Consider the following 25,230-nt stretch of genomic DNA (forward strand, 5'->3'; position numbering starts at 1 on the left):
TGTGATCGTGGAATGACATTCACTTGAATGTTCATTCATCCGAATGCCTTAGAGTATGTTTTCAATCATTACTATCACTAAGTTAGGTTAGGAACACCCTCCCTCGACCCTACTTACAACTTCCATTTGCATCAGACTTTCGGAAAGTATAAGTAACAAACTATTTAATTTTTACATTTTTCAACCTTAAAAAATTATGTGGAACACCCTGTATATATAAATTCGTGTTCAGCGTGAAAAACTGTACAACAACATATTAAAATTTTCATGACTCTATAATAGAAATATTATTTTTGTTAATGTGACGTCTGAACAGAAAGATATGAAAGCGAAAACTGTAGTTGCGATTTTGGGAGTCAATTACAACATGGGCATTGAAAATTCATAGTATTTCAAAATATGACGTTTAAATGACAAGTGTAAGTAACGCCCTCTATTAAAAATCTATTTCTCCAATTTCAATTCCAAATAACGTAAGATTAACAATTTTATAATAGAAATCGTGAAAACATGCAAAGTTATTGCGAAATTAAAAATCCATATTTAACGCTCGGTATCTCGTAAACTAAAGAGGTGTTTTGACATAATAATTTCCAATTTAGAATTAGGCAACATTGCACGAACGTAACCCAGACACAACAACCTTTTGTGTATTGGGAACCATGAGGATCTGTTAATCATCTAATTAAATTATACAAAGTGTCCCTTATTTAACCCTCCATTACCATATCGTCTCGGATTATTGTATTCGTTAAGATTTATTGTACACCGACCGCTCCTAATGAGAACCAACGCCATAGTTAAGCGATTCCAAGTGTCCCTTAGACACTTGAAGTTCCAACGTATCAAATTACCGACCAGAAATAAAATTATTCTGTGTCCAATTGGATTTTGGTATTTAAAGCGGTTTGTAAACAGATACGAGGTTCGTCGAGTACGGTGTACGGTTCGTACACAACCGATAAATAAGTCAGGGTGTTAACAGTAGATTCACGGCCTTGTATGAGGCATGTTCAGGTCCTAAATAAAACAATAATTGGATGTTCTCCATAAATAGTTACTTTTTTTGGATGTAATTGATAATCGTATGTTCAATTATTTATTCTTGTTTTGGTTTGATACCTTTTGGGCTACAATAGTTTAAATTTTCCCATTCTCCACTTTCATTTTCGGTTTCTGCTTCTCTTTTAACAGATTCATCTTTCGGTTAGTACTAGAAAATTAATGTTATTTACCTATTATCACAATTAACGTTATTCGAGATCACGCTTCAACTAACACTCCGTTATTTCATGGATCAATTGAATTTCACACTTTAACTGTGACATCTCTTTCAACATTTTTGCTTCGATGATTTAATGTCACCATGACTATTATTTTACACATTCACACAAAAATTAATTTCGAACGAAAATAACTGTATCGTAGCTATTTGGAAATACTGGTCGTGTTAGTGACCTAACTATTCAATCTGCAACGTTTTTTTTTTCACAAAAATTATCCAATTTACGATCAGACACAGGTAGGATAGTGAAAGTTCGCGAACGATTCAATACGATTGAAATGGCACGGTGCTTAAACCACTTGTTTAATGTTTGAAGGAACTTTATCTTCACAACATTTGTAGTCGAACATAAAAACTATCCAGAAGGAAATGTGTGAACTAGGAGGGAAAAGAATAAAGGAGATAATAGTTGAGATCAAAGAAATGGGATTAGAAATCTTTCATAAAGGAAAAGGAATTTCGATCTTCTTAGATGGCTCTGTAACAAAAATTAGTTGTGTTTTCAAAGGAACTAAACGTTCAAAAGTCGTACTGACTAAAAACTGAATGTAATATTCGTGTTCTATCCCTGAGAAATACATCTACACCTGCATAGGTAGCTAGACAATCGTAAAAACTAAAGTAAGTCTCTATTGGGTGGACACAAGGAAGCGGAACGGAACATTCAAGTTGCAAAAAGTGGAACGAAACGAAAGCAATTTGACGGAAGAGAAAAAAAATGTGATAATACCAAACACGGAATCCAGAAGACGATTGAAGTGATGATTTGACATTGTACCGTTGACAAAAGATTCTAGAGAAAGAGAATGACATCGAACAACATTACAAAAAGTCTTAAGGGAGTGTGAGGGCGAAGAAAATACGATGTCAATGGGTCGCTGTAAGGGTAAAACGAAATAGAACAGATTACAAATTTTATTATGAGTTGAAAATACTGTAAAAGGAATAAATGGCAGAGTTGTTGGATAACTACTTAGTTTGTTTACAGTGCTCTAATATTTCAGTACCGATACTAATGTTAGGTTTGGGCAACATCTATAAATTGACTTGTTTGCAGTGCTCTATTTTTTAAGTACCGGTTAGTGGTGATTCATGGTTCATGGTCAGGAACCTTGCGTTTGTCATTAGTGATGATTACATATCCAATTAACGTACATACGAATTTACAAATTATGGGAAATGAAATGTAATACAATGGGCCTCATATCTTCGGAGGAACCGCGACCAAACTAGGTCGAGGTTGTCCGTACCAACCTTATATTACTTGACATCTTCTTATCCATTTAAACTTTTCGTTTTGCTTGTATTTTCTCTTAGTCGTTTTCATGATTCCAGCAGGGAGTCAACAAGTAGATGGTAGACAAATTAATGCAAAGTCAATCCGACCAACGGCCGACGTGTTAAGTAAAAAGTCATTCTCCTTTATTATAATACTTGGTTCTATATTGATGAATTAAAGCCTAGATTATATCCCGTTTCCGAATTGAAGGATTAACCAACAAATGGTTCTTATTTGATAATTATAATTATTTGTCTGGACGTGAATGAATTCTACTTTCTACGAGTTCCGATAAATCTCCAAATAGGTTCAGTGAAATTTATTGCCTCTCAATTCTCTTAAGTATTTTCTATCTACGTTCAATAAATATTTGTTTGTATTACATTTTTAAATGTTTTTCCATATTAGAATATGTAGTAGGTATTATTAACAATTTCTAAAAAGTTGACTTTTCTTTTCAGGTAAGTATTTGCTACATTTTTCCAAACTGCATCTCTAACAGAATAAGCCAATTGGTAAGTTCATTTCTATTATTATGAAAACCCAAAATACATCTATGTCAAAATTACATGTAAAAATCGATTTCTCGAATTTATTATTAACAATGGTTATAGTAATAATGAAGAATTCGAACACCGTCTATCATTTAGTTTGTTTACAGTGCTCTAATATTACTAACGCTCGGTTTGGGCTTCAACTATCATTTGACTTGTTTACAGTGCTCTATTTTTTAAGTATCGTAATTACCGTATTAACGTCTCGTAGTTTATGTTCTTAATAACATTTAAAGCAGCCATAATTTATTTCTATAATCAATTCACTCGAAATTTGACAACACATCAATTTACATTAGCAGCAACTAAAATATTAAACTGCAATACAGAGATCGGCATTCGAAAAAGGGTTACTGTAAGTGTGCAAAAGGCTTCACAGGGAAAAATCACAGGGTATCAGATCACATGACCGTGCAGGCCACTCTACAAATCTTCATCTACCTCTCCCTTCTCCAAAATGAACATTAAAGTACACCCGCACACATAAGCTCCATCCTGCATGAGATGTCGGATGTTCGCGAGTGTTGGATCGTTGTTCGTTGTTGTCCACGAGACCTCCTGCATGACTACCAGCCCACACACCCCCCTGGCAGGTTTAATTCTTCTTCAATAAAGACGTGAGGATTCTGGGCGTTCCAGTACACGCAGTTATGCCGATTACCCGTACCGTTCAGCTTGAAAGTTGCTTCATCCGACCACAAAATGGAATACTTGAGGAACTATTGACAAAATTCCAAACTGCGATAGAAATCATCCTCGTAAAGTGCCACAGGCAGGTTTAATTCTTCCTCATTGAAGACGTGAGGGTTCTGGTCGTTGCAGTAAACGCTACTATGCCGATTGACCGTACCGTTCAGCTTGAAAGTTGCTTCATCCGACCACAAAATGGAATGCTAGAGGAACTATTGACAAAATTCCAAACTGCGATAGAAATCATCCTCGTAAATTGCCCCAGGCAGGTTTTTATTCTTCAATGAAGACGTGAGGATTTTGGTCGTTCCAGTACGCGCTGTTATGCCGATTGACCGTACCGTTCAGCTTGAAAGTTGTTTCATCCGACCACAAAATGGAATGCTGGAGGTATCACTCACAAAATTCCAAACTGCGATAGAAATCATCCTCGTAAATTGCCCCAGGCAGGCTTAATTATTCTTCAATGAAGACGTGAGGATTTTGGTCGTTCCAGTACGCGCTGTTATGCCGATTGACCGTACCGTTCAGCTTGAAAGTTGTTTCATCCGACCACAAAATGGAATGCTGGAGGTATCACTCACAAAATTCCAAACTGCGATAGAAATCATCCTCGTAAATTGCCCCAGGCAGGCTTAATTATTCTTCAATGAAGACGTGAGGATTCTGGTCGTTCCAGTACGCGCTGTTATGCCGATTAACCGTACCGTTCAGCTTGAAAGTTGCTTCTTCCGACCACAAAATGGAATGCTAGAGGAACTATTGACAAAATTTCAAACTGCGATAGAAATCATCCTCGTGAAGTACCACAGGCAGGTTTAATTCTTCTTTAATGAAGACGTGAGGATTTTGGTCGTTCCAGTACACGCTGTTATGCCGATTAACCGTACCGTTCAGCTTGAAAGTTGCTTCATCCGACCACAAAATGGAATGCTAGAGGTACCACGCACAAAATTCCAAACTGCGATAGAAATCATCCTCGTAAATTGCCCCAGGCAGGCTTAATTATTCTTCAATGAAGACGTGAGGATTTTGGTCGTTCCAGTACGCGCTGTTATGCCGATTGACCGTACCGTTCAGCTTGAAAGTTGTTTCATCCGACCACAAAATGGAATGCTGGAGGTATCACTCACAAAATTCCAAACTGCGATAGAAATCATCCTCGTAAATTGCCCCAGGCAGGCTTAATTATTCTTCAATGAAGACGTGAGGATTTTGGTCGTTCCAGTACGCGCTGTTATGCCGATTGACCGTACCGTTCAGCTTGAAAGTTGTTTCATCCGACCACAAAATGGAATGCTGGAGGTATCACTCACAAAATTCCAAACTGCGATAGAAATCATCCTCGTGAAGTGCCACAGGCAGGTTTAATTCTTCTTCAATGAAGACGTGAGGATTTTGGTCGTTCCAGTACGCGCTGTTATGCCGATTGACCGTACCGTTCAGCTTGAAAGTTGTTTCATCCGACCACAAAATGGAATGCTGGAGGTATCACTCACAAAATTCCAAACTGCGATAGAAATCATCCTCGTGAAGTACCACAGGCAGGTTTAATTCTTCTTTAATGAAGACGTGAGGATTTTGGTCGTTCCAGTACACGCTGTTATGCCGATTAACCGTACCGTTCAGCTTGAAAGTTGCTTCATCCGACCACAAAATGGAATGCTAGAGGTACCACGCACAAAATTCCAAACTGCGATAGAAATCATCCTCGTAAATTGCCCCAGGCAGGCTTAATTATTCTTCAATGAAGACGTGAGGATTTTGGTCGTTCCAGTACGCGCTGTTATGCCGATTGACCGTACCGTTCAGCTTGAAAGTTGTTTCATCCGACCACAAAATGGAATGCTGGAGGTATCACTCACAAAATTCCAAACTGCGATAGAAATCATCCTCGTAAATTGCCCCAGGCAGGCTTAATTATTCTTCAATGAAGACGTGAGGATTTTGGTCGTTCCAGTACGCGCTGTTATGCCGATTGACCGTACCGTTCAGCTTGAAAGTTGTTTCATCCGACCACAAAATGGAATGCTGGAGGTATCACTCACAAAATTCCAAACTGCGATAGAAATCATCCTCGTAAATTGCCCCAGGCAGGCTTAATTATTCTTCAATGAAGACGTGAGGATTTTGGTCGTTCCAGTACGCGCTGTTATGCCGATTGACCGTACCGTTCAGCTTGAAAGTTGTTTCATCCGACCACAAAATGGAATGCTGGAGGTATCACTCACAAAATTCCAAACTGCGATAGAAATCATCCTCGTGAAGTGCCACAGGCAGGTTTAATTCTTCTTCATTGAAGACGTGAGGATTCTGGTCGTTCCAGTACACGCTGTTATGCCGATTAACCGTACCGTTCAGCTTGAAAGTTGCTTCATCCGACCACAAAATGGAATGCTGGAGGTATCACTCACAAAATTCCAAACTGCGATAGAAATCATCCTCGTGAAGTGCCACAGGCAGGTTTAATTCTTCTTCATTGAAGACGTGAGGATTCTGGTCGTTCCAGTACACGCTGTTATGCCGATTAACCGTACCGTTCAGCTTGAAAGTTGCTTCATCCGACCACAAAATGGAATGCTGGAGGTATCACTCACAAAATTCCAAACTGCGATAGAAATCATCCTCGTGAAGTGCCACAGGCAGGTTTAATTCTTCTTCAATAAAGACGTGAGGATTCTGGTCGTTCCAGTACACGCTGTTATGCCGATTAACCGTACCGTTCAGCTTGAAAGTTGCTTCATCCGACCACAAAATGGAATGCTAGAGGAACTATTGACAAAATTCCAAACTGCGATAGAAATCATCCTCGTAAATTGCCCCAGGCAGGTTTAATTATTCTTCAATGAAGACGTGAGGATTTTGGTCGTTCCAGTACGCGCTGTTATGCCGATTGACCGTACCGTTCAGCTTGAAAGTTGTTTCATCCGACCACAAAATGGAATACTTGAGGAACTATTGACAAAATTCCAAACTGCGATAGAAATCATCCTCGTAAAGTGCCCCAGGCAGGCTTAATTATTCTTCAATGAAGACGTGAGGATTCTGGTCGTTCCAGTACACGCTGTTATGCCGATTAACCGTACCGTTTAGCTTGAAAGTTGCTTCATCTGACCACAACATTCTTCGTAAAACGTAGTCACACTGCAGATTAGTTCGACTGCTCAACTAACCGATACCGGTCGTTCAGAGCGCGACGCGTCGGCAACAGAGCCCATTTCTAAGAATTTCTGGTACGTCTTTCACACTGTTGAACGATTAGGTAGCGGCGAGTTCGGAAATTGTTATTGAAATTCGGAGAATATAGTTTTGTACTTGATGAGCACGTGTTATCATGACACAGACACAACTGACTGAAGCAAATTTACAAAATTTTTTTTGAAACGGTTGCCAAAGCTCTACAACTTTTGAAATTTGTATAAATTTGCACAATATGCTATTTACTAAGGATATAAGCAAATATTTTCAAATATGCGTTTTTTTTTGGTATAATTTGACCGGTTTAACCGTAAGAATCGTACAGAAATTAAAATCCAAAACCTCCCGAACACCCTGTTACTATTTTTAATCCAACATAATTAATTTAATGAAACGAATTCAATTTCTTAATGGGTATATCTGTCGAGTTGCAAATCCTCCGATGGTGTCTTGTGAAAGTGACCATGATGTTGTTTTAAACCGCAACGCGGTCTCTTGAAGAGGAAGCACGACTTGGTGGGTATGCTACACGTCCGTACCAAACGAAAAGTTCGAGCACCAGGTTAGTGCACTTCGTGATACGTAGGTATACATACACACACACCATTAAAACAAAACTCGCCGGATATACCCATATCTATATCAATCTAGTTGGCACAGAGACATACACTCCGTCATCTGTTCCTACCGTTAATTCTATCTCGCGATTCATAAAAGCATCAACCAGTTCGGCGCGTGGATCTCGGTTTTCGGTGTTTTCGTATCGCGAACGTTCTATTTTATTGACAAATTTTTTTTTGTGTAAAATTATTTTGTTTTTATACACGCGAGTGTCATTAACCTACTGTTTGCACAATCTGTTTTGGTTTTGAGGAATTTTTTGGTTTTGTCGTGACGAGGTATTTATTTTTTTTAAATCGATACAATTCTAATCGAAAGTAGGAAGCAAAGCCTTGAATTTTTTTTATAAAATTATTAATATATTTGAAAACATTTTTATTTATTTTTTTTTTCAGAAAATAGTCTTGGTTTAGGTTATCTTGTTATGTGGGGTTAAATCTATCGATTTATCATTTTCAAATAAATTTATGTTATATAGGACACAGTAATAAATATATAATAATAAAATGATAAAATTATATTGAACCTCGTAATAAATAATATGATTATGGAGCATGGTAATAAATATAAAATAGAAAAAATGTTTCAAAATATTTCATCAAAATTAATGTCGTTTCAATAATTATCCATGCGAATACTCGATTTGCTGAAACTTGTCATTGAAAATATGAAAATAATTATTACAAATATCATCAACCAGAGCTTTTATACGAGGTATATCAACAAACTAAGTTCGTTTGGTTATACCGAAAAATTTATTAATAAAATCATATAAACTTAGAAAGACGTTACATTTCAAAAATATTAACCACTTCACCTGAGAGATTTATATGTTTTAAGATTGCTTGAAGTCAATTCCTCGTGTTGGAAACATCTCATTTCAAGATTATTATCAAAATAAAGTACAAACGAAACCCAAAGAAAAAGAAAAATTTGTTGCATTCCAGTGTTTTGGTGGGCAAAAATTATAAAACATCAGAAAGAAAATCGTAATAACAAACTAAACCGACAAAATACAACTACTAAACTACAAAACCTACTAGTGTTAAATTGATTTTCTACATAGACAAATTTTGTAGACACATGGTACTAGTTTTTGTATGTATGTCGTCTTCATAGAAGTTTTTAACAGTCTGGTACGTCTGGTAACATGTTCTTCCAGCTCGTCATCATCGTTGAAGAATTAACCACCATGAAAAGATTTTGACTGTAAGAAAACATGAAAATCGCTGGGTTCTATGGAGGATAATCAAACACGTCTCAGTCAAATCCATGTAGGAGTTTTCTGTCATTTTTAGAGTAAGATCGGGTATCATCGTGGAAAAAAGCAACAACTTTTGAAGCACTTGTTCTATATTCCGCGCCATAATTTCTTAATAGTTTCGCAGTAAACATGTGCATTGATTGTTTAGTAAGGAATCAATCAGCAAAATGCCTTTTGTGTCCTATGAGATGTCTTTCTTTGGGAACGAAAGTATGTTCAATCCATTGATTGCCGTTTAGTTTCTATGTTGTTTCATCCATCGTGATTACCAAAGAAATAAAATAATCACAGCGTGTCAAAAATTGAAATCTACTGCCCGTTCGCGGTTTTTCGTTTTGCATATTTTTCGAAATTTCAACAACAATTTCATGACATATTGAGATCGTTAGATTTGTAGGAATTCCACAGCGAGAGCACAAAATGTAAACTCACGGTTTTGTTTAAGCTTTTCTTCAATTACGTGGAATCAATGATCAAAGTGTGATTTCTAGTACAGCTAATGTTATATTTGGTAACAGATTCCTAGATACTCATACACTTAGTACAATAGTCAATGGCTTATTTGGTGGTACTACAACCGCCTTGGATGCATTCAGTGAAACCCCACAAAACGTAGATCCTTCCAAAAATTCGGATTACGATACTGGAAATGAATTTGGTTACTTCGCAATGGATTTTGATTCAGTTCTTTCTGTAATTGGTAATGTTTGAAGTAATGATTCAATCCGCATCTTTCTTCTTCTTCGTACGTTAGGACTTAGTCCTGTGTTTGCATCAATGGTTGCCTAGCTGCAGCTGGGATGATGAAGACCAGCTTTCATACCATCTTGTAGGTGGTCGGGTTTTTCTTCCTTTGCAATCTTTACCAGCCTGTCGTCTCACATTCTGTCCACGTGGTCTCTCCGTTCCTTTCGCCGATTTCTCGCCCATCTCACTACATCCTGGATGTCACATATCTTCCTTATTTCATCGTTCTGTTCGATTCTCTGGTTACTGTAAAAGATTTGGTTTTCTTCAGGGATATTTGCATTTTAAAATCTTCCGCTATTTGTCCAAACCTTTGTATGTTATCTTCGTTTTCTGAGATGATCACTTCGTCATCAGCATAACATACCATTTTTATTTCTTTGTTTCCCATCCGGTATCCTCCTCCAGTTTGCTTTACCTGGTTTATAAGCTCATCCATTATGACGATGAACAAGATAGGGCTGAGGCTGTATCATTGTCTGATACCGGCTGTCACAAGTATTCTACTGCTCAATTTATTTTCCATTCTGTATAATTATCGGTGTTTAGGTCTTCATCTTCTTTCTATTTAGTAGAGTTGTTATATAGTATCCTATCAATTGCTTGGGTGAGATCAATGAAGCACATCTTTCTTCATCGTCCTTAATTGAATTGTCTAACCCATCTTCTAATCATCGATTCACTCATAGACCGTAAACTTCGCAGATTCATCTATAAATTTCACTTAATGCGAAGAAAGTGAGAATTTAGAAAACGAAACATACATTGTTATCAATTAAGGCCGACATCATAAAGAAGCATTACAAAGGATATGTCGGCATCAGATTTGGAAATGTCGTAAAGTTTCTTCTGATTGAGTAGAATAAACAGTAGGAAAACACAAAATAATTAAATTTGGATTCACTTTAGCGTCATATTTGGTTCTGACGTGGAGAACTAAAAAGTTTTATGGCGTTTTCCATCGCCAAGTAAAGTTAGTGGCCAAATTATTGAGGAGGGTACTCAGGTTTTCCTAGTTTTAAGTTTGCAAAATTTGCACAAGAAAAAACGTGCATTTGTGTACTAAAACTAATAAAATTATTCTTAGTGTTTAGTATTGCCGTCTTTATCTACAAAAACATCTTGTAGACTATTCTCAAGTAGAAAATTGTATGGGGTTGGAATTACATGATTTTTAATTAACTACCGCTTGACGATGATGAATTTCTTGGCGATAGCCTGTTTAGTAAGCTTCCAAAGGTTGGTTCTCCGATCACTTTTTCTTTTGCGAGATGCAAGATGTATTTAGCATCGTCAAGGAACAATTCTTCGAGTGGGGAAAGTAGACTGGTATGTATATTCACCCCATGCTATTAGATTAGATGATATACCACACCACGACAACGAATATTTCATTCTCTCGAAAAGATAATCTGTTTGAAATTGCTCATCATCCCACAATATTTCTTTGGTTTCGTTTTTTGATAAGCCTATGACTGATTAGTTTCTCTTCTTTTGTATTCGATAACAATTTGGTCCCTGGTTATTTTCATGTGTTTCAGTCGCTACAGATAAATAATTTTCTGAATAACCCTTTCTTCGAAAAGATTATTAAATCAGTGAATCGACGTCATTCGAAAGTATATTTAAAAGAATATCGAGTGATTATGATTAGATACTTTTTCTTTGTTCAATATATTAAAAAGAATCTCGAAATTCCACTTTCAATATTTACTAAAATTTGCCAAGATTTAATCTACTTTAAAATGTCATACGTCTTAAATTTTATCTTTAGCAAATTGTTATTTGCACTATCTCGAGTACTTCTCGAGATATTTTATTTTTGTTCAAACAAAATTTTCCATTTTCAAGATAATAAGTGACAGTTTAATCTCGATTCAACATCGGACCTAATACCTAATATGTATTATATTGAATTTCTAGAGATATCAAATACAAAACTCACTGATAATATAACAATATATAATATTGTTTTTACTGACTTCATAATTTCAATATTTACATTATTTAAATATAATATGATATTATTTCTATATTTGTTTGTAATTTGTCACGAGATTCAAGTTTTTCCAACAATATTTCAACAAATGTTGATATTTATCTGATTTAATGATAAATCATTATTAATATGTCAAATTATTATTTAATGGAGGTTCTATAATAGAGTGGAGTAATAACGCCCAAAAAAAATTTCTAATAGTTACTAAAATGATTTCTTGAAGGTCCGCCCTGGCGTCTAAAGTCAAATTTTACAAAAATTTCCTTCTAGACTTCTTAAAACATATTTTTAATATTTTTTCGTTTAAAATTATAGATATTACTACTAAGCAAAGTCATAGTACCAAGAAAATATTAATATCTACAGGGTCCGCAAAAGTAATAAGCGGGGAGGCCGGTAGTTAAATCGGCTAACAAATCCATCTTGTTGATAAAGCTAATAATTTATAAATGGAATAAAAGGAAACACAAATATTTTTTTTTATCTCGGGGTTATTACGATTGATATTGAAATAGGTCGGGTTGTACTTCCGCGATTGTTTAAAATTATCAGAGCATTACGTAATATGATAATTATTCACCTTGCATTCACATATTGTTTACATAATTGGGCGAAATGTTTGTTTTCCAGTATTAAATTTCCTCCAAAAACAATTTATTACACCTGGATTCTGTTAACTATCAACCGACATTAAATTGAATGTATCTGAGCCTCCTCCATGGACAATAACTTTCCTTATCGCAGACCTATGTCTTATCCACCTCAGTAAATAAAGCAGCATACATCAAGGATTCTTTAGAAACTCAAATAAACTTTTATAAGGTATACATCACCATTCCACTGAATTGTTTGCCATTTGACCAACTTCCATGGGCAATAACTTACTCTATCGTAGACCAATGTCTAGTCAAACAAGAACTCTTTAGAAACTCGAATAAATTTGGCAACTTTTATAAGGTATACACAGATGCTTCCAGCAAACAAGACGACATTGGGGCCACCTTCTACTTCCACTTGTTTGCCATTTAGGAAATTACATCCCAACCATTCTATAGTGATTCTTATTTTGAAGAAGTTACTTAATTTATGACTTTATCGTACCAAGCGATTTCAGAGCATTTTGAGATAGCAGAATCTAAGGAAAATGGCAAGAAAAAACCAACACAAATCGTATGAAACTGATATACATTATAAGTAGAAGAATTTTAATTATTTATATGTGTTAATCATAAATTCTACGTCTATGAACAACGCCGTTCCAACTACGGTTCACGGGACAGTCCCGTGGAAGTTAAGCAGAAGTCAGTAAGAGTTCAACATTGATAGTTCAGTTCAGGAGATATGGGATCAGATTTTCGCTAATGCCAGAGAAGCATATTTGGACGCGCTAAAAACAGCCCAGTCCTGTGAGTCTCCCTCCTTGTGACACCTACGTCGAAAGGGAATTTTCTCACATTAAGTCCAAATAAACGAAGTCCACAAATCACTGCATCGTGGATTTGGTAAGAGCCGAACTTCTAATCACTTGGAGATAGAGATTTTTGTTTAATTTCAAAAAGATAAGATATTTTGAATCATATCAAATCCCAAAATTTGATTAAACCTATAAGCTTTATGCCTCGACCAAAGAGAAGTCTTTTAAATATTAATTCAATTCTTGATATTGACATCGATCAAGTCCGGAAGACTTTGGAGTGCGTAGAGTGCGTGCAATCGCGTCGTTACATATAAGTTTATGAAAAACAATAGATAAATAATAATTATTATGTAACAAAATAATGTTTCATTTATTATTAAACACCTTGAACATAATTCATCACCTTGGCTTGGAACTATGGTGTGTGTAGAAAGCCTCATTTTCGATTACTTCCAGTAGTTAATTTGAATAAGAAATCATTTTAACGTTAATTGATTATTTCCAAGTTTACGCAGGGGAAATTTTTTCGATGCCTTTATAGCTTTATGCCAAAAAAACGATTCATGTCTTAACATTTTCAAGTATATAAAATCTTACTGAGCTTTTGATCAATTATAAAATCAATAAGGAAACGAACTGATAATTAAGGAAATTATTCGAACAATCAAATAACGAAAATACGCTACTTACTGCAATATAAGGATGGTTTAAAAAAATCAAAAACACGCTTTTAGAGCACATCAAACTAAAAAGTTGAAAATAATTTTTTAAATAAGCTTAAAACGATAATGAATAAAAAATACGAGAGCCCCACGTTTTTTCCACAATAATACAAATATTTTTCATTAATTATTGTTTAAAGCTTATTTAAAAAATAATTTTTAACTTTTTAGTTTCGTATGCTATGTAAGCGTGTTTTCATTTTCCATTTTTTAGTTCGATTTATTGTAATGTGTGAATTAAAAGTTATTATCATTAGTATAGTAAATCTCCAACAGAGGGCAGACAGCTGCAATATTAGTTTCGATATAAAGAGAAAATTTTCAGTGATAATTTCTAAAAAAAAATGTGCCGAAAACTGTTTTTACCGCGTGAATGGGATTTGAACCCATGACCGGCGAATCCGGAGGTTAACGCCTTAGCCTGCTCGGTTAATGAACGCAATTAAAGTGGTGGGATATACTAACAGTAATAAGCTATTTGCTTTTAGTCCAAAACAAACTCACAAACCCACATACAGGTGATGCTAATAAAAGCTTGTTAATATGGGAGGCTTGAAGGTATTCTAGTGTATGAATATAATATTTTGATAATAATTGTGAATTTATATAGTTGAATGAACAGTTTAGGAGATAAAGGGAGGACTGCAGTGTTGTAGGATGTTAATTATTACAGGATTTTTTTATTAAGATTTCAATAATTAGAAACGGCAATACCTTTCATATATTATTGAATATTATTGTTATTGTTTGTATTGTCTTATTGAATTGTTGAATATATTAAAACATATTTCAATACTTCAATAATATATATATAATGTTGAGGTCACCCAAGGTTACATTATCTTATAAATATTATTGAACTGTAAGGTCATTTCTCTTTTTATGAATGTTTTTCAGTTGTTTTAGTTGCGTAGTATTCAATAATAATGTAAATTGGAACGTTATAATATTTTGTAGGTAGTAATCTATCATATATGCGAATGATATTTTTTGCTATCAGTACTCCAAATAAATTCATATCGTATTCACAAATAATTATCATTATGTTATGTACATGAAATTTGATAACGATCTTTGTAGTTAGTCAATAGACGAAATAGATTTTTTCTTCATCTGACATCGGTCAGTATTTTCCTAAACCCATTTCATCACCTCCCTTCTATTTCCTATGATTTGTTTAATGTTTTGTCCACTATAACCTCTATTTTTAACATGCTTTTATCAGTTGCACCTAATTCTGGCGAATAGAGTGCATGAGGTAACAATTCTAAATTTAATTTAAAAATTTTGGCCATTGCAATAACGGATGTGTGAGCTGGTGCATTGTGTTGATGAAACAACACTTTTTCCTTAGCCAAATGCTACCGTTTTTGCTCGATTTATTTACTCAAACGTTGCAATAATACTCGCCGTAGATAGTTTTTCCTTTTTCAAGATAGTGAATGGAAAAATTATCCCACGCGCATTCCAAAAAATCGACGTCACGATCTTACCTGCAGATGGATCGGTCTTTACCATTTTGGAGCCGGTTCTTCCTTTTTACTCCATTGCTTTGCTTGTTTTTTGTTTTTTCCTAGTCAGCAAATAATTTTCAATAATGGAAAAAATAATTCGAACAGTCCCCGGACCCAGATCTCTTGGTTACAAAACTCAAAGTTAGTTTGGAAATGTTATGTTTTATAATAATATTTTTTTTATTGGTACTTGATATTAAATATTTCGAATGTATTATAAACAAATAAGAAAACTGAATCTTGCAAATTTTCAATTATAGTCTTATCATGTAATAAATATATATATAATGGAAAAAAATAGATTCGTTGGTGACCAAAATACTGAACAAAGAAATGTTATCAAAGAACAAACAGTTAAATGTAGGTTGAAAAGTGACAAAACCAGACTTTGTGATAAAAATATTTTTATATTTATCGCTTGGTTCGCGAAATATTACACAAGTTAAATATTTGAAAGTTTCGTATTTCAAACAAAAACTCACTTTATCTTGATGAAATATTTTGAAGGTACAAGGCTTCGCTTCATCTACGAGATACACGCAAACGTATTTTTCATTTTCCAAAATAATTCACGCTTTCGATCAAAAACTAATAAACTTTCAGCTCTTCCTTTTCAACTAAAAAATACCGTCTCCTCGTTCGAAAATTTGAAATGGGTCACTGCCTGTCTCTTGCGACGAATATTACAACGTAAATGTTAATTTTAAAAAGTTAGAAGTGAAATAATGATGAGTCAAGAAGTGCTGCAGGTAAGTTTCAGTTTATTCGTGGAATTGACACGTGAACTGAGCATTTGAAATCAATAACGAAATTTTCCAAGAACTTCGATAATTTTTTCTCTATCGCTCTTCGTATTTAGTTAACCTACTACATCCGCAAGTTTTGAGCGAAACTTTATCAAACTGAAATTTATTATCCTTTACTAACAAGGAACGTTTCGTAATTTTCACTATAAAAATACAAATAATATAAATGATTCTTTTGAGTATGTACATAAAAAATACCCGTTCTTATCATATGTCCAAGGACTTTATTAACATCTATTAAATTGCAATAGAACCTCGTTAATTTTAAACAGAAATACGATTTATTGTGATTTTACCAAACTGTACTTTACCACTAATTTTGCGCCATCGTCATAGAAACAAGTCGTCAGATGTAGACATAGAGCTAGTCGTTACTGCTCTCGATCTCTGCTTCTCGACGGTTCACTGCAGCAGCTATATCCTCGTCGGTGAGCTCTTCATGGGCCTCGAGATCTTATACCATCCACGATGTTTACTTTCTCACAATTGGAGCAGCTATGTCTTTGTCGGTGAGCTCCTCATGGGTGTTGGGATGTTATGCCATCCACGATGTTTACTTTTTCACAACTGGAGCAGCTATGTCTTTGTCGGTGAGCTCCTCATGGGTGTTGGGATCTTATGCTATCCACGATGTTTACTTTTTCACAACTGCAGCAGCTATATCCTCGTCGGTGAGCTCTTCATGGGCCTCGAGATCTTATACCATCCACGATGTTTACTTTCTCACAATTGGAGCAGCTATGTCTTTGTCGGTGAGCTCCTCATGGGTGTTGGGATCTTATACCATCCACGATATTTACTTTCTCACAACTGGAGCAGCTATGTCTTTGTCGGTGAGCTCCTCATGGGTGTTGGGATGTTATGCCATCCACGATGTTTACTTTTTCACAACTGGAGCAGCTAAGTCTTTGTCGGTGAGCTCCTTATGGGTATTGGGATGTTATGCCATCCACGATGTTTACTTTCTCACAACTGGAGCAGCTATGTCTTTGTCGGTGAGCTCCTCATGGGTGTTGGGATGTTATGCCATCCACGATGTTTACTTTTTCACAACTGGAGCAGCTATGTCTTTGTCGGTGAGCTCCTCATGGGTGTTGGGATGTTATGCCATCCACGATGTTTACTTTTTCACAACTGGAGCAGCTAAGTCTTTGTCGGTGAGCTCCTTATGGGTATTGGGATGTTATGCCATCCACGATGTTTACTTTCTCACAACTGGAGCAGCTATGTCTTTGTCGGTGAGCTCCTCATGGGTGTTGGGATGTTATGCCATCCACGATGTTTACTTTTTCACAACTGGAGCAGCTAAGTCTTTGTCGGTGAGCTCCTTATGGGTATTGGGATGTTATGCCATCCACGATGTTTACTTTTTCACAACTGGAGCAGCTATGTCTTTGTCGGTGAGCTCCTCATGGGTGTTGGGATGTTATGCCATCCACGATGTTTACTTTCTCACAACTGGAGCAGCTATGTCTTTGTCGGTGAGCTCCTCATGGGTGTTGGGATGTTATACCATCCACGATGTTTACTTTCTCACAACTGCAGCAGCTATATCCTCGTCGGTGAGCTCTTTATGGGCCTCGAGATCTTATACCATCCACGATGTTTACTTTCTCACAATTGGAGCAGCTATGTCTTTGTCGGTGAGCTCCTCATGGGTGTTGGAATCTTATGCGATCCACGATGTTTACTTTCTCACAAGTTGAAGTAGTGGTCTGTCATTTGTTGAATCAATAATCTCAAGGAAAGTCCACAGCTTCCTCCAACATGTCCTAATAGCCTGATCAGTAAATGTATGTCATGCCTCAGCTGACTAATGAGCTACCTCTTCCACTGTCACTAACTTGATTGTTTTTATTGAAGAAATTCGTTACGATAAGCTAATTTCATTTCCTGGAGAACCTCTTGGTCCATAAACTGTACTAGAGCATTAGGTGGGAGGAATAAAGTTTTAATTTTGCCATTTTGTTTGGGTGACATGGTGCGTTGTTAATGAACAAAATTGTGTATTTAAAATACCGGGACGAACACGATTTGAAACCAGAGTTGTCATGTGTTTGATTCGTGTAGTAGACCAGTGATTTACCAATTATAATCAATCGTTTATCAATTTGACTGGCTCCTGCCTCCTTTTAAATCCGGATCCACTGTTTTTTTCTGTTGAGCTAAACTTTGGCTTGAAATTTATGTTTCGATTTCGTAGACATTTTCTGTTATTCATAAATAACGCAAAAACAATGTTCAATCAGAATTTTTTCCCTATGAAAATTATTTTTCGGTTAATTCGGATCAACAGGAATCTAGTAGATTTCAATAAATATGATAATAATTCGTAAAAGAAGTGATACATCTATCTAGAAATCTAGAAAGCCCCCACTTTCGATATTGTCATAAGTAACTTTTTTCCCTTATACTATATAAAAGACACTCTAGAGAGAAGTAAGTTTCCCGAGAAATTTTGTTTTTCAGAACTTAAATTACGCTAACAATTAGTGTTGAAATAGATTTTTTATATCATACAAATGACTTTTTGATCAATTATAGATAAGAGATCTGACTGAAGATCTATCAGATTAGATGGAAAGATCTAAAAATTAGGAAAGTGAAAAAAATTCATTTATGTACTTGTCATATTAAGAGAATCAACTGTCAATCGTCTCGTGCATATGTAAAATCGGCCCGGTTGCTATAAATAATAATTATATTGCAAATGTTTGCAGTCAATAATAATAATAATAATTAGAGTAAATGTTTAAAACTTTGTTCTCGAATTTCAAGGTTTTTATCATACTCGTGTTATTTGTGCGATTGATTAATATCTTAGAGGAAAAATTATGTTATCTGCCTGCAATTTTCCACGCTGTAAATTTTGTGATCCACTTTAAAAATGTACTGTAAGTTGATACGAAGATCATTAGCGTCTCGACGATAATTTTTTGTTTGCATTTCGTTTGTTATATTCAAATATTTGAAGTAACCCAATTATATACTGTCCACCATAAAGTTTACTACAATTTGCAATAGAAATAGTGATCGACCTTTTCATCTATCTACTGTAAATTATTCCGATTTAAACGTCCTGCTCGTTATCTTGATTTAGATCCTATCGAACATTTGTAGGTAGGTAGTAAACACATTCTGACTTTTTTATAAAAAATATTGATTAGATTGTAGCTCAGTCCAGCTCTGTCAAAAAGATATATTTGATCTGGTTTAAAAACACTCGTGACATAATGAAATTATCCCAAGGGTGTTCTGAACTTAAAACTTCGATTTACCCTATACCCGAGACTGTAACTTTAGTTTATTAAGTCTATTGAGTAACATAATGGGTTGGTGGATAACATTAAATGCAGGAAAATAGTTTATTTGGGACACATAATGCGTGGTAGCCGGTTTACGGTTTAGTATCCTCCAGTTGATTATGAAGATCGTAGACGAAGTCTCTTGGTCGAAGAATATTAGAAAATGGACTGGGATAAGAGAAGCAGGACAGTTATTTAGACTAGCTCAAGATAGAGAGGATTTTGCCAAGCTGATCGCTAACCTCAAGGGGACTTGATACGGCACGCAATGGGCTTCGTGCGTCCGAGTGAACCACGACCAATTTAGATCCGATTAGCCCGCACTAACCTAACACATTATTCAATAAGTCGTGTGACTAACTAAAAGAACACATTTTTTTGCCAAAAATCGATTCAACGTAATCTAATACAATCATTCCAACGCTTCTTTAACTTCTCGATGCCGTGCTTGTAGTTCAGTTTCATCAATTGCTTTGTCATTTAAGCTGAATTTCTTGCCAGCGAGCATTTTTTTGAGATCAACGTATAGAACCCATAAGAGATCCAAATCTGGACTATATGGTGGATGAGAAAGCAATTCGGAGTGTAATTAACCATCGTTTCCATCGACTTGTACATAGTCTTCTACTCTTCTGGTAGTCATTCCATCCCTAATTGGAAAAGAAGGAATCTTGGATTATTTTTTAGTCAGAATAACCTTGAAATACCTTTGAAACGACTTCGAAGTAAACAATGATATGAAAAACAACAACCAAATATCAAATACACAGAAATCTGGTACTTTCCAATATTAATCTTGATAATATAGAAATAAAAAGGCAATAAGATATTGTAGACCAATATATATATATATATATATATATATATATATATATATATATATATATATATATATAAAGGATAGATCTGGGATTGTCCAGAATTTGGAAAATAGGCAAAATAATTAACGATTATTTTCTTTAACTATACGTTGCATGTGGGTGGAAAATAAATTGTTTGCTATAAAATATAAGAAAATTATCAGAAAAAAATCAAATAAATTTCTTGGTATAAACTATTTAGAATAATACTTTTGTTTAGAGCTTAGTGTCAAACTAAGTGCCCACAATTTTTTCTCTAAAAACAGCTGTTCAATCCACAAAGAATATATTAATGGTTGAGTCAACATTAAATTACGTGTTGTTTTGACCAATTCATTTATTTTCCTGGGAAATGCGTTTAAAGCTATTTTCCTGGGAAATGCGTTTATAGCACTTGCAATAATATATCGTCTAAACTCTACACTATACTATAAATAAATTACACAAAGAAATATAGTAGTTAAATAAACTTCTATACAAAAATTAAATCACCTCTTTTGCGTCGAATAATTCTAATCTGAACTTAAAACAACCCTCACATCCAATTTAACTTCGCTTATTAAAGATGTTGTAGACTGTTCTGATGAGCTGCTACAAATAGAAATCGGTCAGGAGATGTATTTCAATCACTGCTTTGGAAATTTGAAATTTTTCAATGTTTCGGCTTGTGGAATGGTGGTGAGGGATGGTGGAGTGGTTATTCGTTGATTAATCGTCTTAATTTGCTTAGTCTTCGCAAAGAATTATCCTTTTCGGTTGATTCCAGGTCTCTATCTGACAAATCCGTGGATTTCTACCGAAAAAAGTGAAGAAAGGGAAGAAAAATTAGTATTATTGAATATGGATAGTGAGATGGGTTCAAAAATGACTAGATGAAGAAGATTTAGGGCTATGGTGAAGTAAATATCGTGACCTTTGGTTTCATATTTCCCATTAAATCTATTGGAAACTTTTTTTGTTAGAGTTTGAAGAATATACGAGTGAGGTTTGAATTTTTTTACAATATTCTGTCCATATCACTTTTAATATCAGAGATTTTCTAATTCATTCTTGGAGGTTAGTGAAGTTGTCATTGAAAATTTTTGTTATTTGTTGTAACTATTCAATCAAGTTGATGATGGTCGATTAGATTCGTCAGATACCGATATAAATCGTAATGCCTCTTTTTTTTCTTTTAATAGGATCTTGTCCTGTTCAATTCTGAACATTTAGCCTCCTCCTATTGAGACGCTTTTTGGTGGTTTGCCAAATTACGTTCTCAAATTCATCTCACCACATCTTGAATTCCTAGATATTCCCTAGTTTGTAATATGGGTGCATTAGAGACGAAATTAAGTTGGGAGAAATTATGAAAGAATTGGATCGTTTGGGAAAAGTTTTATAATAATTTTTTCAAGAAATTATCGTGCTGAATTTAGAGATGCACAATAATCAGATATATAGGGAATAGCAATAATGTTAATATCGCGAATGCTCAGTTCACAAATGAAACATGATGAATGATGTAACATGAACTTAAAAATTCGATCAGGTTGTCCACGAAAAAGATCCTTGGGTCGAAGAAACAACAATCACTCTTCGTCAGCACGACGGATCATGGCCGAAAATCGACGAAGACGTCCCGACCGTATTGGATAAGAAAAGTAGAAGAAAATCTTGGCACGCGATAAAATTTGAAAGAAAAAGACGAAAGGGCGTCACGGAAGAATTGCCTGAAGGTTCTCCGGGGGAAGCTAGACAGAAGAGACCGTCCTGGTGGAATATTTTCGCTAATCAACCGTGGCCTAGGTAAATATGTTCGTTCAATTATATGTTTGTTTAAACGTTCCGCTACCACGTCAATAAAATTGTTGTTATTGTTAATAAAAATTTGCAAGATAAGGATGATGTTTGTTTAAACACTTCACTACCAACTGCAATTGTTGCTATTATTGTTAACATTAATTTATTAGGTGATATTAGATGATAACAATGAAATATGATAATTACGGTTTATCTTACATAAATCCTTTTGGCAATAACTTTTTTTCTGTTGAATTAATCTTATGTATATTTTGCTCCCGGTTAATTATGTTTGTTTGTTTAAACAATCCGACGTACTTTCAACTCTAGTAATTGCTCTTTCTCTAATCATAAATTACAATGAAATATGATAATTACGTACAATATTTCGACATTTGAAAGTTGGATTCAGACAGGGATGCGGCTACATGAAAATGCAATAAATTTCAATAGTAGATAAACAAAAAAATTGTCTTGATGTAACATAAAATTAAATAGCATATTGTAGTAGAATGCACTTATTACGAAAATAGCAAAAAAAATCTGTAACACGTTTTTTTGCTACATTTAAAACCCACATACATAACAGTTCCGTTTAACATTTAAAAAATGAAGTTTTACGAGGGTTGCAACTTTTGTTATACGGCAACACTTATGTGAATATGTCAAATTTGACAGAAAGTGTTGTCATACGAGTGCTATAACATTCTGCTTGGTGAAAAAATGGATTTAAAACGCAAACAATTTCGTGCGATGATTTTGTATGACTTTAGACATGGTTTAACCAAAAGCAGAGTGGTGTCGCTGGTTTTCTGAATTAAATCGTGGTCGCACTTCGCTACAGGATTAAATCCGTCAAGGTCGTCCAAAATCGGATGTTGTACCAGAAAATAACGATGCCTTGGTAAAATGATATTACAAGATACTCATATGACATCCGGTGAGATTGAGGCATACTTAGGCATTCATTCCTCTCGCATACATTCAATAGTGCATGAACATTTGAGTACCAAAAAGATTTGTTCGCTTTTGATACCACATAATTTGATAATCGCTCAAAAAAAGCTCGTGTCGAGTGGCGACGAATCATCGATCTATGTATATGAACCAGAAACTAAAAACTAAAAAAGACAAGTCAAAGGCAATGAAAGTTGTTGGCGGACGAAGCACCTCGAAGTAAATGGTTGCCTGTTTTTCCAGAATAACTGGACATGTCACCACCGTTCCATTACGGCAACGTAGCAATTCTAAATCAGGGAAACCAGTCGTAGAAGACGAATCATTCTCCACCACGACAGTTCTGGTTGATTGATGAGTCTTCCGCCGTACAGACCTTGCACTCAGTGATTTCTTTTTATTCCCGCAGATCGAAAATACATTGCTTCGACAATTGTTTTCGAAGCATGCATAAGTCTATCGATCTTGATGGAAAATATTTTAAGAAATAATAAATCCATACCCAATGAAGTAATTTTTGATTTGAAGTATGTGTTGAAGCTCGATATATTTCAATAAACCTAAACTTATATAAGACAAGAAACAAAATAGAATAAAAATAAGTAATAAGTTCTTGCATGTTGAGGTTTTCTATTAAATTAATTTCGCAAATAAACTTAATATAATTAACCACAATGACGGGAAAATATTGTTTGTATATTTGCAAATTATTTACGTATATTTAAATAGCTTTGCAGTAAATTTTTAATCTTTACATAAGAATTAGAACGTTTTAAATGACCTACAGTTTTACTTTTCATTTCCGATTCAGCGCAATAACGGAACATTGAATGTATCTCGTTATATATACGTGGGCGTTCGAATATTACTTATGAATTAGTATTTCAAAATTCAAATTAATTAAATAATGAGATTATAAAGAACTCGTATATCAATATTATGATTTTCAATTGCAATTGGTCGACCTCGAAAGAGGCGGAGAGATAATATAGAGCTATTATTAGGAAAGATATCGAAGAAGGAACAGACGATGGATTTGTTATTCGAGGATGGTTTCATAAGTACCTGGCCTGACCTGGAGATGACCAGTGTTTTAACTAGTTTCTACTCTGGAAGACACTGCTACTTCGTTATCAACAATAAAGAATTGGGTAGCAGAGTTTAAACGAGGCCGTACGACCTGCGAAGACCAGCGTTGCAGTGGTGGACCAAATGAGGTAACGACTCCAGAAATGTTGAAGAAAATCTGGATAATCGTCGATTGGAAGTGCCAGCAGATATCTAATGCATTGCATAATAACTGTAAATTTGGAACTGAGAAAGATGGGTACCGCGTTTGCTCCCAGTGGAACAAAATTAGCGTCGTAAAGATGTTTCCATCGAGTGTTTAGCAATGTTTCACATAAATAGATCCGAATTATCGCATTTTCCCCGTATAATCACCATGTATAAAGTGTGAGTCCACTTTAACTGAAAACTTCGACATGAGAAAGCTGTGCGCAAGATGGGTACCGCGTTTGCTCCCAGTGGAACAAAATTAGCGTCGTAAAGATGTTTCCATCGAGTGTTTAGCAATGTTTCACATAAATAGATCCGAATTATCGCATTTTCCCCGTATAATCACCATGTATAAAGTGTGAGTCCACTTTAACTGAAAACTTCGACATGAGAAAGCTGTGCGCAAGATGGGTACCGCGTTTGCTCCCAGTGGAACAAAATTAGCGTCGTAAAGATGTTTCCATCGAGTGTTTGGCAATGTTTCATAGCCATGGATTAAACGTGGGTTTACCATTTCACACCCGAAGCAAAAGAACAATCAAAACAATGGACTCGAAAAGGGAGCATCGGCTCCAAAGAAGGCAACGATCGTTATATCTGCAGGCAAGGTCATGGCGACAATTTTTTGAGATACGCGTGGGATAATTTTCATTTATTATCTACGGCGACTATTATGAGAACTTATTGCAATATTTGAGCGAGGAAATCAGACAAAAACGACCGCATTTGGTTGAGAAGAAAGTGTTGTTTCATCAAGACAATGCACCAGTTCACATATCGGTTATTACAAATGCCAAAATTAATGAATTAAAGTTTGAATTGCTACATCTTGCACATTATATGCCTGATTTAGCCCCCTCAGATTATTGTCTATTCCCAGGCTCGGTGGTTAAAGATTCTGCAACAATAAAGATAGTTAATGGCTATTTTGAGGAGCTTGACGATTCTTGTT

At 35.2% G+C, this 25,230-nt stretch overlaps 1 protein-coding gene across 12 annotated transcripts in view; it reads left to right on the plus strand.

The window, feature by feature from the left end:
* LOC130450202 (TLD domain-containing protein 2) overlaps positions 1–25,230 on the plus strand; it is a 235,304-nt gene that overhangs the window by 59,096 nt on the left and 150,978 nt on the right. For 3 of the 12 annotated variants that reach the window (XM_056788453.1, XM_056788454.1, XM_056788461.1), the window contains exons 1-3: positions 7,572–7,905; positions 15,894–16,039; positions 21,793–22,049. The exons of 5 other annotated variants lie outside the window; for them this stretch is intronic. In XM_056788453.1, coding sequence (XP_056644431.1) covers positions 16,016–16,039; positions 21,793–22,049 — 281 coding nt within the window. In that variant the 5' untranslated portion in view covers positions 7,572–7,905; positions 15,894–16,015. Of the gene's footprint in view, positions 1–7,571; positions 7,906–15,893; positions 16,040–21,792; positions 22,050–25,230 lie in introns of those variants that run through there. 4 more of the 12 variants (XM_056788458.1, XM_056788459.1, XM_056788474.1 and 1 more) reach the window with 3 other exon arrangements.

The sequence above is a fragment of the Diorhabda sublineata genome, chromosome 11, assembly GCF_026230105.1.
Source record: "Diorhabda sublineata isolate icDioSubl1.1 chromosome 11, icDioSubl1.1, whole genome shotgun sequence".
Taxonomy (NCBI): Eukaryota; Metazoa; Arthropoda; class Insecta; order Coleoptera; family Chrysomelidae; genus Diorhabda; species Diorhabda sublineata.